The sequence below is a fragment of the Hyperoodon ampullatus genome, assembly GCF_949752795.1.
Source record: "Hyperoodon ampullatus genome assembly, chromosome: 6".
In the NCBI taxonomy this organism is placed as follows: domain Eukaryota; kingdom Metazoa; phylum Chordata; class Mammalia; order Artiodactyla; family Ziphiidae; genus Hyperoodon; species Hyperoodon ampullatus.
This window is the reverse complement of record NC_136919.1, coordinates 31,177,746-31,193,109: the sequence shown is the minus strand read 5'-3', so window position 1 is coordinate 31,193,109 and position 15,364 is coordinate 31,177,746. Positions and strand designations below refer to the sequence as shown.

The following is a 15,364-nucleotide window of genomic DNA, read 5'->3' as shown; positions in this document are numbered from 1 at the left end:
TGGAAGCTCTGGACTGAAAGGTATAAGAGATAAATAACCCTCTATTTGTTTAAGCTACTATTAGCCAAAAGCATCTCAAAAGCATGACACGGACGCCATAATTATTGGTATTGTTGTTATTATTCCCATATTTGGAAAGGGTATAGGAAATCAGACAGACTACTTATCCTTAGGAAAGGTGACTTTGCAATATGTAACAAAATCTAGAATGTACATCTTAGACCCAGAAATTCCACTCTAGGGCTTTATCCTAAGAAAATAATCAGCAAAGGGTTGAAGATGAAACACAAAGACATTCACTGGATCAACAGCCAAGACAGCTGGTAGCCTCAGTACTTGTCAATTATTGTAAAAATAATATAGCCTGGAAAGAATGGAGTTAGGTACACTTGTCAGGCCTGCATGTTAGAAACTGGGTAATTGGGGTAGGTTGTCTAACATCTCTGTCAGAGTTTTGGTTTTCATATTTGTAAAATGAGGTCTAGGAACCTCATGTAATAATTCTGCATAATAAACTTCTCTCAATCTTAAAGGCTTAAGCATTTGTTTTCTCCCTCATAGATGTATGAGTCAGCTGGGCAGCTATGTTTGGTCTGCTCGCTCCATACATCTAATTCAGAGCTCAGGCTGGAGGTCAGCATCTACCCAGGGCACACTCTTCTCCTGTCAGGTCAGGGGAGCACAAAGGGCAAGTCACATCATACGAGCCCATTTGAAATCTCTGCAAATGTCTATAGCATTCCACAAGCCAAAGTAAGTCTCATGGTCAAGCTTAACTAGGGCAGGGAAGTATCATCCCCTTTGGCAGGTAAAGGGAAGTAACTGGTTCTGAAGAATAGTTCTAACTATCAAATGACGATACAAACAAAAAACATATTTCCCCCCCAAAATGTTTTTAGGGTTAAATTAAGCATAGACAGTATCTAGCACAATTCTCAATAATGGTAGCTATTATTAAAATTAACCCCAGTGGGAGTGTTTGGCAACTTTTCACAATTCAGCAATACCTTCTCAACTTTGGAATTTCTTATCTGGACTTCTGTATGGTCTTCAGAAGCTACCAGATTCCAAATTATCATCTCTACATCTTTATACCTATAGATTTATAATAAAGGTAAGTTATAACACTACACTTCCCTGTTAGACACTATATTAAAATATACTCTGTACTAAAATAAACTAATTCTAATATTTTATCAAAATTATTTATCATTGAATTCTTTCCAATGAGTGATGATCTGTTTGGAAAAATAACAATTTTCACATAACTCTATCAGAAAATTTCAACATCACTGAAACTTGGCACCTCTGACTTTTAGCATGTTATTACAATAACATTTAACTGTAATTTTGAATTGCTTGCCACACTCACGAGGATGAGAATCTCAAAGAACTATTTCTGCAAGGATTTTAAAAACTGTGATTAATTTTATGTACTGCAAAAGGGAAAAATGTTAGGAAAATATACAGCTAAAATGAAGTCTAATAATGAGAAAGGAGAAAAAAAATTACCTTTGCTGATAAATAGTGCTTGTAGTAGTACAACTGAAACAGCAGAAATGCAGAACTTGTCAAAGTTAAAAGCGCCAAAATCACGTTCTTATTGATCCTACTCATTAGTCTGCGGTGCTCACTTGGTTGTCTTTTGAAAGTAACCCAGTTGGTTTCATCTTTTTGGGTAAGAAGATAATCTTGTTTTCTGTGAACAAAAAGATATTTCTAAAGAGACAAAAACCTGTATTTAATTTTCACCTTTATTAACCGAGAAAAAGTTATCTAAAGTTCAACAGAACCTTCTTTGATTTGGTAATTTCCTATCCTAAAGAAATAATCAGGTATGAGACCACACTTGAAAGAACAAAAAAGTTTATCATAGCATTCTTTACAGTTGCAAATAACAAAAAACATAAATGGGATATCTATAAAAACTGACCAAAAGAGACTGGAGGTCTTCTCCCCCAGGGTTTCTGATTCAATAGAACTGGGGTGAGCCCTCTGAATTTGCATTTCTAATGAGTTCCCAGGCAATGCTGATGCCGCTGAACATACTAAGAACCACTTCCATAGAAAAAGATTAAGTTTTTGGTCAAGGAACATCATCTGTATAATAGCTCTTTGTCTTTTGTTATGTAAGATGTGGTCAGTTTTTATAAATATTCCATACACATTTTTTTCAGTTTTCTGCAAGTGTAAAAAAAGCCATGATAAAAATTTTTGTTCTTTCATCTTTGGTCCCATCTGACTATTTCTTTAGAACAAGAAATTTAATATAGTTCTACTTCTTCTTACCTCCTCTCCACTGTTTGATTTTGGTCAAACATATTAAATTCAGTTCAAATGTTTATCTTTATTCCTTAAAATATACTAACACCTCTATTACTTGATGTCTAAACTTTGTATGTCTTTAGTTCTTCAGCTAAAAAATAAGAGAAAATCTACCTTCTGCATCTCTCCTCTTTCAATCCTGACTTTTATTAGTTTACTTTGCTATCGTTCTATCGCATTCTGCAATACAAATCTCACAGCTTTTTTAGTCTTATTCCTACTATAATCCCTGCCAATCCTTTTGCTGTATCATCTCTGTTCAGCTACTGGATGGCTGGTATTCATCTTCTCCTTAGGACTTGTGGGCACCATTTACCTTGAGTTCCTGCATTGTTCAAAAACGGGTGTCGGGCTTCCCTGGTGGCACAGTGGTTAAGAATCCACTTGCCAGTGCAGGGGACACAGGTTCGAGCCCTAGTCCAGGAAGATTCCACATGCCATGGAAAAACTAAGCCCATGTGCCACAACTACTGAGCCTGCGCTCTAGAGCCCGTGAGCCACAACTACTGAGCCCGTGTGCCTAGAGCCTGTGCTCCGCAACAAGAGAAGCCACTGCAATGAGAAGCCCGCACACCACAAGGAAGAGTATCCCCCGCTGGTTGCAACTAGAGAAAGCCTGCGCACAGCAATGAAGACCCAATGCAGCCAAAAATAAATAAATAAATAAATTTATGAAAAAACAACAACAAAACAGGTGTCAACTAATAGTTTGGCTTTGAGATCACACTTTCTTTCCTCTGATGACTTATGGAATTTGTACCACTGTCCTGCAATGCTAAATACTCCCTTGACAATATCTGATCCTTCCCCTGGCACTCCCCTATAGATAAGCTGATCTTTTTAATGGGATGAGCAAAGAACACATTCTTTATCTTTGCAATCCAATTTTTTAAAAACTAGGTTATGTAATGATGTTAATGACTGTATATTAGTTTTTCTTCATTATGTGCACTTTCAATCTGTAGAATCAAGTTTTCTCTGTGGCAAGTTTTCTTAAGTTATATGTTTGAATACTTTTCTGTTCTAATGTTGTTCTCTATTTCCAGAACTACAATTAAGCATTTGTTTCATCTCCTTTCACTCCCATTTCACTTTGCTCAACTTTCAAAAGCCTGTCGTCATATCCCTTACTGAGTTTTCAACAGTGTTAATTCTCCTTTTTGCTTCTTATGTGGCGTTTTATTATTATTATTTTTTATAAGGGACCACTCCTCGATGTTCCTATTGACTCTTCATTTTATGTTTGGCTGCGTTGGGTCTTCATTGCTGAGCACGGGCTTTCACTAGTTGCAGTGAGCGGGGGCTACTCTTCATTGCAGAGCATGGACTTCTCATTGTGGTGGCTTCTCTTGTCGTGGAGCATGGGCTCTAGGCATGCGGGCTTCAGTAGTTGTGGCACACGGGGCTCAGTAATTGTGGCTTGTGGGCTCTAGAGCACAGGCTCAGTAGCTGTGGTGCACGGGCTTAGTTGCTCCACAGCATGTGGGATCTTCCCAGACCAGGGCTTGAACCCGTGTCCCCTGCATTGGCAGGCGGATTCTTAACCCACTGTGCCACAAGGGAAGTCCTGGCCTTTTATTTCTGATTTTATTTTTCTTTCTTTTCTTTCTTGAGTTCTGCCAAATTATTACTCACCATTTATTGTTGTCTTACTATTTCTTCCTAGCCAATGAACTTTCTCTGTTACTTTAAAGAAGTGATTGTCTCCTTAAATTTGTTAGGCCAATACAGTTTTCTCATGGGTTCTTTGTCACTTGTTTTCCCGTTTCTTTTCGCTTTTCTTCTTGTAACATTTTTGTGTAGATGGTGTGCTAATTTCCTTTTTATTATTATTAATCTTTGAATGACATGAACTCCACTCAGGCCAACTATCTGCAAGAGGATTGTGGAAGGAAGAAGCAAGGCTGTGTTCTGGACTAAAAGGTAGTCTCTCTTTTTTTTTTTTTTGTAGTACGCGGGCCTCTCACTGTTGTGGCCTCTCCCATTGCGGAGCACAGGCTCAGCGGCCATGGCTCACGGGCCCAGCCACTCCGCGGCATGTGGGATCTTCCTGGACCAGGGCACGAACCCGTGTCCCCTGCATCGGCAGGCAGACTCTCAACCACTGCGCCACCAGGGAAGCCCCGGTAGTCTCTTTAGTATACAAGAAAGCTCTTTATGATACAGGGTGTTCTGCACATGTGTGTGCGTGAGAGAGACAGAGACAATGCATGTGAGAACAAGCAAGAGAAAGTTGTTTAGCCATTACTTCTTGCCTCACCAAGAGAGTGCTTCCTGCAAAGATTGTGTATCTGTATGCTTTCTCATTTGCTCTTCCTTTCCTGCTAGTTCATGTTGTCAAACATTCCAAGGAAGCTTCTCCCACTGCTTTTCTATGCATCCTGACACCACCGTAAACAGAAGATCTATTTCTCATTGCTCTGTCAGTTCTACCTGAGATCTCTTTCTGCCAGAATGCTCTTTTAATCTCTTTCTGCTTACATTTGACAAATATTTCTCAAATATTTCAATTTGGGGTACAGGACTCTAGCCCCATCAAAGATGTAATTACAGTTGACCTTTGAACAATGCAGGGATTGGGGCACCAACCCTCTGCACATTAAAAATCTGCATATAACTTATAGTTGGCCCTCCATATACATATGTGGTTCCTCTGTATCTGCGGTACCTTCATATATGCAGTTTTGCATCTGTGGATCCAACCACCCAGGGGTCATATAGTACTGCAGTATTTACTATTTAAAAAAAATCTACATATAGCAGTTCAAACTCATGTTGTTCAAGGGTCAACTGTACATCTCTGCCTCTCATTCTCCTTGCTGTTTCAGGGTAATTTCAGATAGAAGAAGGCACAAATGTCTTTACTCTGTCATCTTTAAATCAGAAGTCTCAGAGTTTTAAAACAATCCAAACAAGCTTCCAGTGTGGAAGCCTATAAAAAGCAAACACTAAATGATATTATATAAAGTCAACAAACTACTTAAGAAAAATATCACCAGTGACGTGAGTAATCTACTTGATTTACAGATAATGCATAAAGCAAAGATAACTGAATAAATCAGGATCATGCTCTACCTCCTAAAACTGTAAAAACTAGCAACATAAAACAATATTGATGATGGTATTAGTTTTGCTGTCAGCTAAACGTTGCTAAAATAAAACAGTCAAATATGTACTCTGATAAGGACAGCTCACAAGATAACAAAAAGAATATCCTTCATTTTCAGTATTTCAGCTCAGTTTCTTGTAGCTGTAGTAAGTAGTGTATCAACATATTGTACACTGATTCCTAGTGAAATGTAAAGTAGCATTTGGAGTGTGCTATATAGCCCAGCCTTTTCTGTGCCAGAGTTAACAGGTGGAAAGAAAGGCCTATATAAACCACTACAGAAACATAAAGTCCAAATTAATATCTTGTTCTTTCTTTGGATATATCTCTAACCTACAGTTAATTCTTAAATGAAATAAACCTCCAGAATATATCATCAGTCACAACTACACTTTTATTTTTTTATTTATTTTTTTTTTTGCGGTACGCGGGCCTCTCACTGTTGCGGCCACTCCCGTTGCAGAGCACAGGCTCCGGACGCGCAGGCTCAGCGGCCATGGCTCACGGGCCCAGCCGCTCTGCGGCATGTGGGATCTTCCCAGACCGGGGCACGAACCCGTATCCCCTGCATCAGCAGGCGGACTCTCAACCACTGCGCCACCAGGGAAGCCCACAACTACACTTTTATTATCAAGATGATATCCAATTAACTTTACTTCGTTACTTATTTTCTATAAATGCCAAGGCAGTTATTGCAAAGGAAGAATATTAGCCTGTCAAAACATTCCTACTTGCTAGCACCATCTCTTCATTAGGAATGGAGTTACCACTTTAGAATGAATAATGTGATACTTTAAAAAAGAGCGGCCAAGGCTTGTTGAATTTACCTCTAAAATCCCTCTGGCACCAACTCCCTCTTCTTTCTTCACTGTCATTCTAATTTGAACTCTAATTGTACAAATGTCTTAATTGTAACTGATGTCCCAGGTTCCACTTTCTGCCTACTCATGATCTTACCTATACATTGATATACCAAGTTGCTGATAAATGAATCAAATTGCACCATAATCAAAATATTTCAGTGGTTCTCTACCACCTACAAATAAAGCTCAAATTCCACATACATTTGACCCTTGAACAACACGGGTTTGAACTACGCAGGTCCGCTTATATGCAGATTTTTTTCAATAATAAATAGTATTACACAATCTGTTGTTGACTGAATCTTTTGGTGTGGAACTGCAGATATGGAGGGCTGACTCTGCTCCATGCAGATTTTTGACTGCAGGGAGGTGTAAAATAACGAATGGTGCCCACCATCCAGTTCTACAAGAATCAAGTCATTAGCCACTGCAGTTGCTGACCTACAACACATCTGAAAGGAATTCAGGGTGAAGATCAGGATGAGGCACTCTGTGCTCTGGGAAAACAGGCAAAACAGGCCCTTAGATACTTAGAAATATTTCAGGAGAAACAGTTTATGAACCTGGACCCTTGCCTCTTCCCATACTTAGAAAAGCACTAAAATCATTAACTGAGATATGTATTCCTCGTGACTAGCAGCAACTTTCTACAGACATGTGTGCTTGAGTGCACGTGCCCCTTTGCCAAAATCATGTATCTACTGACCTCCCCCACTACCTCTTCTTGCTTAGAGCTATCTGAGAGACTGTCTCCCAGACTATAGTCCACAGTAAGTCCCCAAATAAAACTGAAACTCACAGCTCTCACGTTGTGTGTTTTTATTTCAGTCGACAGAGGGTTGGCACCTGCACTGTTCAAGGGTCAACTGTAATGGCATTCAAGGGTATTCACAATCTGACTGAACACACGCAACTTTTCTAGGCTTTCTCCCACTTCACACACTCCACGGTTTTTGCCCAGGTATTCCTGGAATACACACGACCTTTCCTACCTCTTTGCTTTTACTCATTCCCTCTTGTCTGAAATGTTCTCATCCGTTTCCACAGAACCAGTTCTACACCTATTTTCATCACTCCTCTCAAGTGACCCTTCTTTTATGAAGTCTTTCATGCTCTTCAAAGTTAGAAGTGAACTCTCCTAGCTCTAAATTCCTCGTCTTACCTTCTTGAAGGGAATAAATATTTACTGTCTACCTTAACAGGTAGAGATGCCAATAAAAATGCTAAGCTGGAGATAAAATGATACAGTTCCCTATCTTCTAAGATGTTAAAGATGAGTATATAAGAGTTTTCAAAAGAAGAATGGTGATGGTAATGGTGGTAGAGGGTATGATGTGCTAAAGAACAGCATGGGAAGTTTTTTCCAAAATGCACAAGCACCATCCTTACCACCCTCACATCTATTAAGAACCACTGTTCTAGATTGTGATAGACTCTATCAGAGATAAATATAGAGACAATATCAAGTGTAATGGTCATGGAGTAAATACAGGTTACTATGGAGCACAAGGAGAGGAAACTAACCCTAAGGCTTTTACTACTTTCTATTTTGAATTATAGTTATTAGAATGCATGAATCATCTCCCCTACCAGCCTAAAACTGGTTGAATTATTATCAAGAAATAAGTATGCTAAGTATACTCAAAGACACTGCACAATGCTCAAGAGAACACAAAACTATTAAAAAAAAGTTTTTATTTAAAAAAGTTCTCTGTCCTACAGAAACTTTCATAATAAAACAGAATATGAAATATGAAAAAGTGATTTTTTTGGAGTTTAAAGCCTATACTTGGTTTCAACTCCTGAACAATAAACATTTTAAAATAACATATGGAGAAATATAGCATAGAGCCAAAATAAAAACATTATTTGTGTATACATTCTCTTTATATGTGACATTTTAGCTATCACAATAAAAATGCTAGAGAAGACAAGTAATGTATTTTCTTACATATACTTAGGTAAAGCTTCCTAAAGAAAACAGTAACAATGGCAAAGAAGAAAGAGTACTGCAGAGATGTAAATTTAAATGAGGGGGCGGGGAGATGTAATGGGGACTCTAAGGGGAGTTACCAGGTTTAAGTACCCAAGTATCTTCAAGTTCTAATGCAAATATGAGAAGGTTAATATAAGTATAGTATATTACAGCATAGAATTAGTCTTAGATGACTTGGAAACAGGCTCTAACTAGTGCATGAACTAGGATCTGGCAATGAAGAAGACAGGAATGGGCAGATCTGCTTCCCAGCTGAACCTTTAACGGGTTGTGGGTGTCTGAGCTATCAATCCTCTCAGCCTTTTGAGCCTGGGGTAGCTAGGGTCCAAGACTGTCACCTCCAGCCAAGAACAAACACATTCTTTTACCCTTTCTTTTGCCCTTTATTATCAATTTCGCTTTGTGTCAAGGCATGAGAAAGGTTGGAAAAAAACAGTGGTAGATAAAAGCCATATACAAATTTGAAGGAAAAATATACAGGATGGGAAGTTCAAGATAGCTCTCAGGCTCTTGCTACAGCCAAGAGCAGTATTTCATATTCTTTCAGCTTCCCATTTCCCTTTTACATTATCATTTGTCCTTTGATGGTAAAGGCACAAAAAACTTTGGCACCTGGCTTAACCTGACATCCCCTCTCCAACTACTTTTTTGAGAATCATCTTGGTAGGGATCTGTTTGAAAGAATGTCAAACGGCCTGACTTTTTTATCCCACTTCTCCCCACTACTGCCTTCTGGATCACCTCTCGATATCAGAGGCCCTTGGACAAGAAATAATCAGCCCTGACACTGAACTTAGGCTCATAAGATGATGTGTGCTAGCCTGGTCCCCTTAATGCTGCTAGATCCAATTTATTCAGGAACACTGGGGAGTGAGAGGAAGGTATAGGTGGTATGAATCAGACAGAACTGAGATTCAAATATGCCCTGCACTGCAAAATAAAACAGGAGGCTAAACTACAGAGAAGAAAGAGGGTAGTGTAAATAGGCAAAGGCATGTTTTGAGACAAGGCAGCAGACTGGGAAGCATAAAGAGAAAATGCTTCTGAAGAGGTATTCAGAGTTAAGATGAAAAAAAAAATCAACATTTTCAGCTGCTCTAAGCCAAAAAAAAGCCCAGTAGCAACAGATGCTATCCATCTTCCTTAAATACTGCTGCTCCTTTTCCTTTCCTTTCATTGCTAAATTTGCAAAAGAGTGTCAGTAGCCTGGAAGCAAAGGTTAGACTGTAAGGGTTTAAGAAGTCTCTTTATCTGCTTACCACTCATTCACGTCTTAACCCTTTGCAATGTAACTTCTCTCAATACGCTGACACTTGAAGATTAAAAAATTAATCTCTCCATTTGTTACTCCAGAAAAATCATAAATATATAGTGACTCCTGGGCTTCCCTGGTGGCGCAGTGATTGGGAGTCCTCCTGCCGATGCAGGGGACGCGGGTTCGTGCCCCGGTCCGGGAGGATCCCGCGTGCCGCGGAGCGGCTGGGCCCGTGGGCCATGGCCTCTGAGCCTGCGTGTACAGAGTCTGTGCTCCGCAATGGGAGAGGCCACAATGGTGAGAAGCCCACGTACCGCAAAAAAAATAAATAATAAAATAAAATAAAATAAATCCAGTACTCCCAGGATTTAAGCAATGAGCATCAATCTAGGAATGGGAAAGCTGACAGAAATGGGTGTCAGACTCCAAAGGACTAGCTGGAGTTAAAAAAAAAAAAAATATATATATATATATATATATATATAGTGACTCCTTTTGAGATGGCTATGGAGTACTGAGTTTTTAGAGAGTGTCTGAAATGAAAGACCTAGATAAGAAAGAACGTGAAGACAGGAAGGGACTGATATTACAGGGGCAAAGTAAAAGGGTGAAGGAAGTGGCATTGCCTAATAGGCCTACTATTCTGTGTTTGATATGAAATCTGGATGGATGTTCTCTTCATATTCTCTTGCTCCTAATCATTTTATTAGATATACCTCCCATATCTACTGGCTAATTACTACTTATAAATATTTCACCAGACTGTTGGTGATGTCCTCTTGAACATTCCACCAGCACCTAAAACAAATCACTGTCCACCTTCAAACCAGATTTCTTTCATGACTTGCCCCTCCATTCTGTTAATGGTATCCCTAATTATTTATGTTCAAAACAAAATAGTTTTTGTGGTTCTAATTCCACATCTGAGTCACCAAACTTACCTTCTTCTTAGTGCCTCTACAAGCTGTTATTTCTTTCCCATTTCCAGTAAAGTTAGCCTAATTTAAAGGCTTATTAACTCTGCCTAAATAGAAAGCCTCCTACATGAGTACAGAGAGTCCCTAACTTACGATGGTTTGACTTATGGCTTTTGACTTTACAATGGTGCAAAAGTGACAAGCATTCAGTAGAAACCGCACTTGAATTTTGATCTTTTCCTGGGCTAGCAATAAATGCCACATAATCCCTCATGATGCTGGGCAGTGGCAGCGAGGCACAGCTCCCAGCCAACCACGTGATCACAAGAGTAAACAACTGGCACTTATAACCATTCTGCTTTTCATTTGCAGTATTCAATGAATTATATGAGATATTCAATACTTTATTATAAAGTAGGCTTTGTGTTAGATGATTTTGCCTACCTGTAGGCTAATGTAAGTGTCCTGAAGACGTTTAAGGTAGGCTAGGCTAAACTCTAATGATGTTTGGTAGGTTAGGTGTATTAATAGCATTTTCAACTTACGATGGGTTTATCAAATTGAGGAAGATCTGTACTCTACCAGGCTTTCCTCAAAATACCCATCTTAGGGACCAAAGTCCAGTCATTTCTATAGTACCACTTTGTGTCACTTTCCCCTGCTTTAAGAACTTCTATGGCTTATTTAGTACTAATCCCCTAAATGAACCCATCAATACAGTGCTTGCTCACCTCAGTGTATTTGTCTATGCTATTCCTTCTCTCTACAGTGCTTTCTCCCCCACATCCTGCCCCCTCACTGTCTTTTGAGTAGTTCAGAGCATAGGCTCCGAAGACAGAGTGCTATGTTCAAATCCTGCTCTGCCACTTGCAGCCTATATGTGCATCCTTAGGCAGGTTACTTAATCTTTCTATGCCCCATCTTTAAAGTGGATCTATAAATTGTACTTGACTCACAGGGCTGTTCTGACAGATTAATACATGTAAAGCACCGAACAGTACCTAGAACGTGATAACTATACAATAAATGCCAGCAATAATTAATAACTGTCACCCTAAAAGCCTACTAGTAATTCCCTCTGCTCTCAGACAACTAAAGGCTCCCTCTTTTATATCCACACAGCATTGTATATTTGTACTATTTTTGCAGTCAGTCTTAACTAGTTATAGTTCCTTGAGACAGAAGGCTATCATATGTTTCCATATTCCCCAGTATTCCATATTCTGTAGTCTTCCACAGTAGAATTCAAGCACAGACATAGATTTTAAAAGATTTATGATGGACCTCTGTTGCTCCAAGAGCTCTGTGTGCCCAGAAGAGTATACAAAATATTTGAGATAAGTGGTGAATGTGAGCAACTGCAGGTGAAGAGTGACAGCCAGAGTTTATGTCACACAGGTCAGTTTGGTTTGTTCCCTCATTCATTCATTTTTCCATTAAGTTCACAAATATCACTGAGCCCTATGTACATCCTATAGACACCAGGCAACCTGCTAGCTGTTCCCTGTCACAAGACTCTACAGTACAAACAATAGATTATGTTTATTTCTAAGGCAGCAGAGGAACCAAGGATTTCTTTTGACCCAAATATTATTTACATACATTATTTCATGGGTCATTTAAGAGCTACCTTAGTAGCATACACACCAGTGTAGAAACAGTGGCTGTCTTTGGATTGGGAGGACTGTAGGTGCTTTTCTTTTTCCTTTTTATTTATCCTATGTGAATATTGATTTTGTAATGAGAAAAAAAAATACTAAGTTTCAAAAATCTTTTAAAAACTGCTCTCATTCTGTGGCTCAATTAACAAATTCTACAGCCCACACACATTATAAGCTTTAATTATCTTACTATCTTCCAATTTTTGGAGTAACAGAATAGTGTTAAACCAAGCTATTTTTAACTGAGTAAAGTCTTCCCCTCAAGAATGCAAATACTTAACTGCTTGGTTGAGGATATCTGGGTGTTGATCTGAGTAAAACTATAAAGCTAATCAAACAAACAGAATCAAACATAGGGCTCAGCAAAAATCAAGTACTTAGTACAAAATATAAAGTGTGAATATATGTACATACATAAAATCTGGATGGATGTTCACCAATATATCAATAATGGTCATCTCGGGGCTTCCCTGGTGGCGCAGTGGTTGAGAGTCCACCTGCCGATGCAGGGGACACGGGTTCGTGCCCCGGTCCGGGAAGATCCCACATGCCGCGGAGCGGCTGGGCCCGTGAGCCATGGCCGCTGAGCCTGCGCGTCCGGAGCCTGTGCTCCGCAACGGGAGAGGCCACAACAGTGAGAGAGGCCCGCGTACCGCAAAAAAATATAAAAAATAAAAAATAATGGCCATCTCTAGGTGTGGGGATTGGCATGATTTTTACATTGTTCTTTATGCTTTTTTTATATTGTCCCAAAATTTTTATAATGAGCATATATTATTTTCATAAAGACAATAAAATTATTAATAAAAACAGCTGATAAGTAGTAGTAGTGGCTTAATACCTGCTAGACAGGGTCTAGATCTCTGCTACTTAAAAGTATGGTTCTCAGACGAGCAACATCAGCATCATGTTGGAGAGTGTCAAAATGCAGAATTGTCAGGCCATACTGCAGACCTACTGATTCAGAATCTACATTTAATCTACATTTTAAGATCCTCAGATGATTCATATTTACATTAAAATTTGAAAAGCACTGATTTGGACAATACGGCCTTTACATGCAGGGACGATAGAAACAACATCTGCCTTCTTCCTTGTACATCCCTAGCACACAGCAGTGTCTGAAACATACAAGTATTTGTTGAATAAATAAGCATGTAAATGATATTACTTCTGAATAGACAATCAGAACGACAGTGGAGACTGTATCTGTTTGAATTATTTTCTGCTAGAGTTCCCAAAAATGATTGCTTAATATTTACTGTAAATACTGTTAAATTATTTTAATAAAAATGCTGGCCCCCAAAATCTAATCCTTTTTGAAAAGGAGTCCTAGCTCACAGCCCTGAGATCTACGTCTCCTTCAATCATTTCTCTAGTCTCCTATCTATGCGCACACCCTATAGTTACTCTTTACAATCTCTCCCTCAAAGCAAACTCATTTTCAAGATTTTAAATACAACCTCTGAGAGAAAACTTACTACTTAAGTTTCAGTCTATAAACCCCATCTATCTATATAACCAACTCTATTTCCTACACCTCAAAGTTAACAATTTTATTCTCCATCTACTATCTCCCTGCCCCCTTCGAAGAGAATAGTTCTCCATCCTCACAGACTCATGTTTTACAGGTTTTAGAGAAGAGAGACCACCTAATCCAAGAACATCATTTTACAGAGGAGAATAGGATCTGGAAAAAATAAATGACAGCCCAAGAGGCTAGTTATTGGCAATGCAAAGCTACAATCTGCATCACCTTACTCCCAATACATTATCACATGCTAAAATTCTGATAGAATTCTCATTTTTATCAACAGCGCTTAAATTCACTTTTGAGAAACACAGGCTCAAAATAACAATCGCCTAGATCCAAGAAATCAAGTACTGTATATTGTTGACATTTCTCTCATTCCTTTTTTCTTCCTTTTCAGAACGTACTGCATTTTCTTTCCACTTGGGGTTCCTTCAACCTCTAGTGCCATACTTCTCAAATCCTCTGTCCTCTCAAAGCCTACCTCCGCAAATATACTCTCAAATGCCTATTCCTGTCTTCTGTATCTTTATCTATGGTGCTCAGCAGAGATAGCTCCTGATGACTCAAACCCTAGCCATCCTCAAAGTACAGCTCAATCCCAGCCTTTTTTACTTTTCCCAATTCCTAATGCACTGCTCCATCACTCACTTTCATATTTGTTCATAGGCTGATGTTTATTCTTTGGAAACCTGCTATCTTCAAAAGTAGAAAGAACCTGTTGTAAATGCCCAGAGAGAAGCGACTTCTCTCATGTTACTTGAGAAACTGGTGATGGTGATGAAATCTTAACTCAGTTCCCCAGATTCCTATCCTAAAGCTTCGGTCATCCATCTCTCTCTCTATATATATATATAATATATATATAATATATATAATATATATATTATATATATTATATATATATAATATATATAATATATATTATATATATTATATATATTATATATATATAATATATATTATATATATAATATATATATTATATATATATATTATATATATATATATCAGTCTTTCCCGACATCCCCCAGTTGATAGTGCAAACAAAAGGCAGACGTCAAAGCCATATGAAACTTTATTCAGCATGGCTAGCTGTGTCCACCCCATTATTAGGCACACAAAAGGGACGCTTCCGTAAATACTCCTCCAACTGAACTGAAAGCTGAACCCAGGGGGAAGGCATAAAAGAAAGGGATGGTTAATTAAATTACCCTCTCTCTAGAAAGCTGCTGTAGCTCCTCCACTACCCAAGGAAGCACTCCACACTCCCTCATGGGGCATCAAGGTTCGTCCCAGTTGAGACCCAACGGTAGCTCCCGCCACATTTCTGGCCCTCCCATCTCCGCACCCATTCCTCCAGCCATTACCCTAACACGCAGTGCTGCCCAAACCTGGTAGTCCCTTTCATGCTTCTGCACCTGTGCACACACGGGCCCCACAGCCTGCAATGCTCTCCTCCCTCCCGCCGACCCCTGCCCCCGAGATCCTCTTGCAAATCCCGAGACAGCTCTCAGGACCCTACTCAAACGTCACTACCCCAGCCGGGTCCTACAAGGGTCTCGATCGGCCTCCAACACCGGACCTGTAACGGGATGAGGATTTTATTTGCTGACAAGCCCAAGAGCGTGGGAGCGACGCCGAAGCGCACATCCACCCCGAGGTGCTCGTGGACTGCCTCACTGAGTATCTCCCGCCCGGAGCGCG

At 39.3% G+C, this 15,364-nt stretch overlaps 1 protein-coding gene across 2 annotated transcripts in view; it reads right to left on the bottom strand.

Annotated features, from left to right (window-relative positions):
* FKTN (fukutin) overlaps nt 1-1,691 on the bottom strand; it is a 55,717-nt gene extending 54,026 nt beyond the window's left edge. For both annotated transcript variants that reach the window (XM_079707181.1, XM_079707180.1), the window contains exon 1: nt 1,513-1,691. In XM_079707181.1, the coding sequence (XP_079563307.1) occupies nt 1,513-1,617 (105 nt within the window). In that variant the 5' untranslated portion in view covers nt 1,618-1,691. The remainder of the gene's footprint in view (nt 1-1,512) is intronic.
* Nucleotides 1,692-15,364: the final 13,673 nt, after the last annotated feature.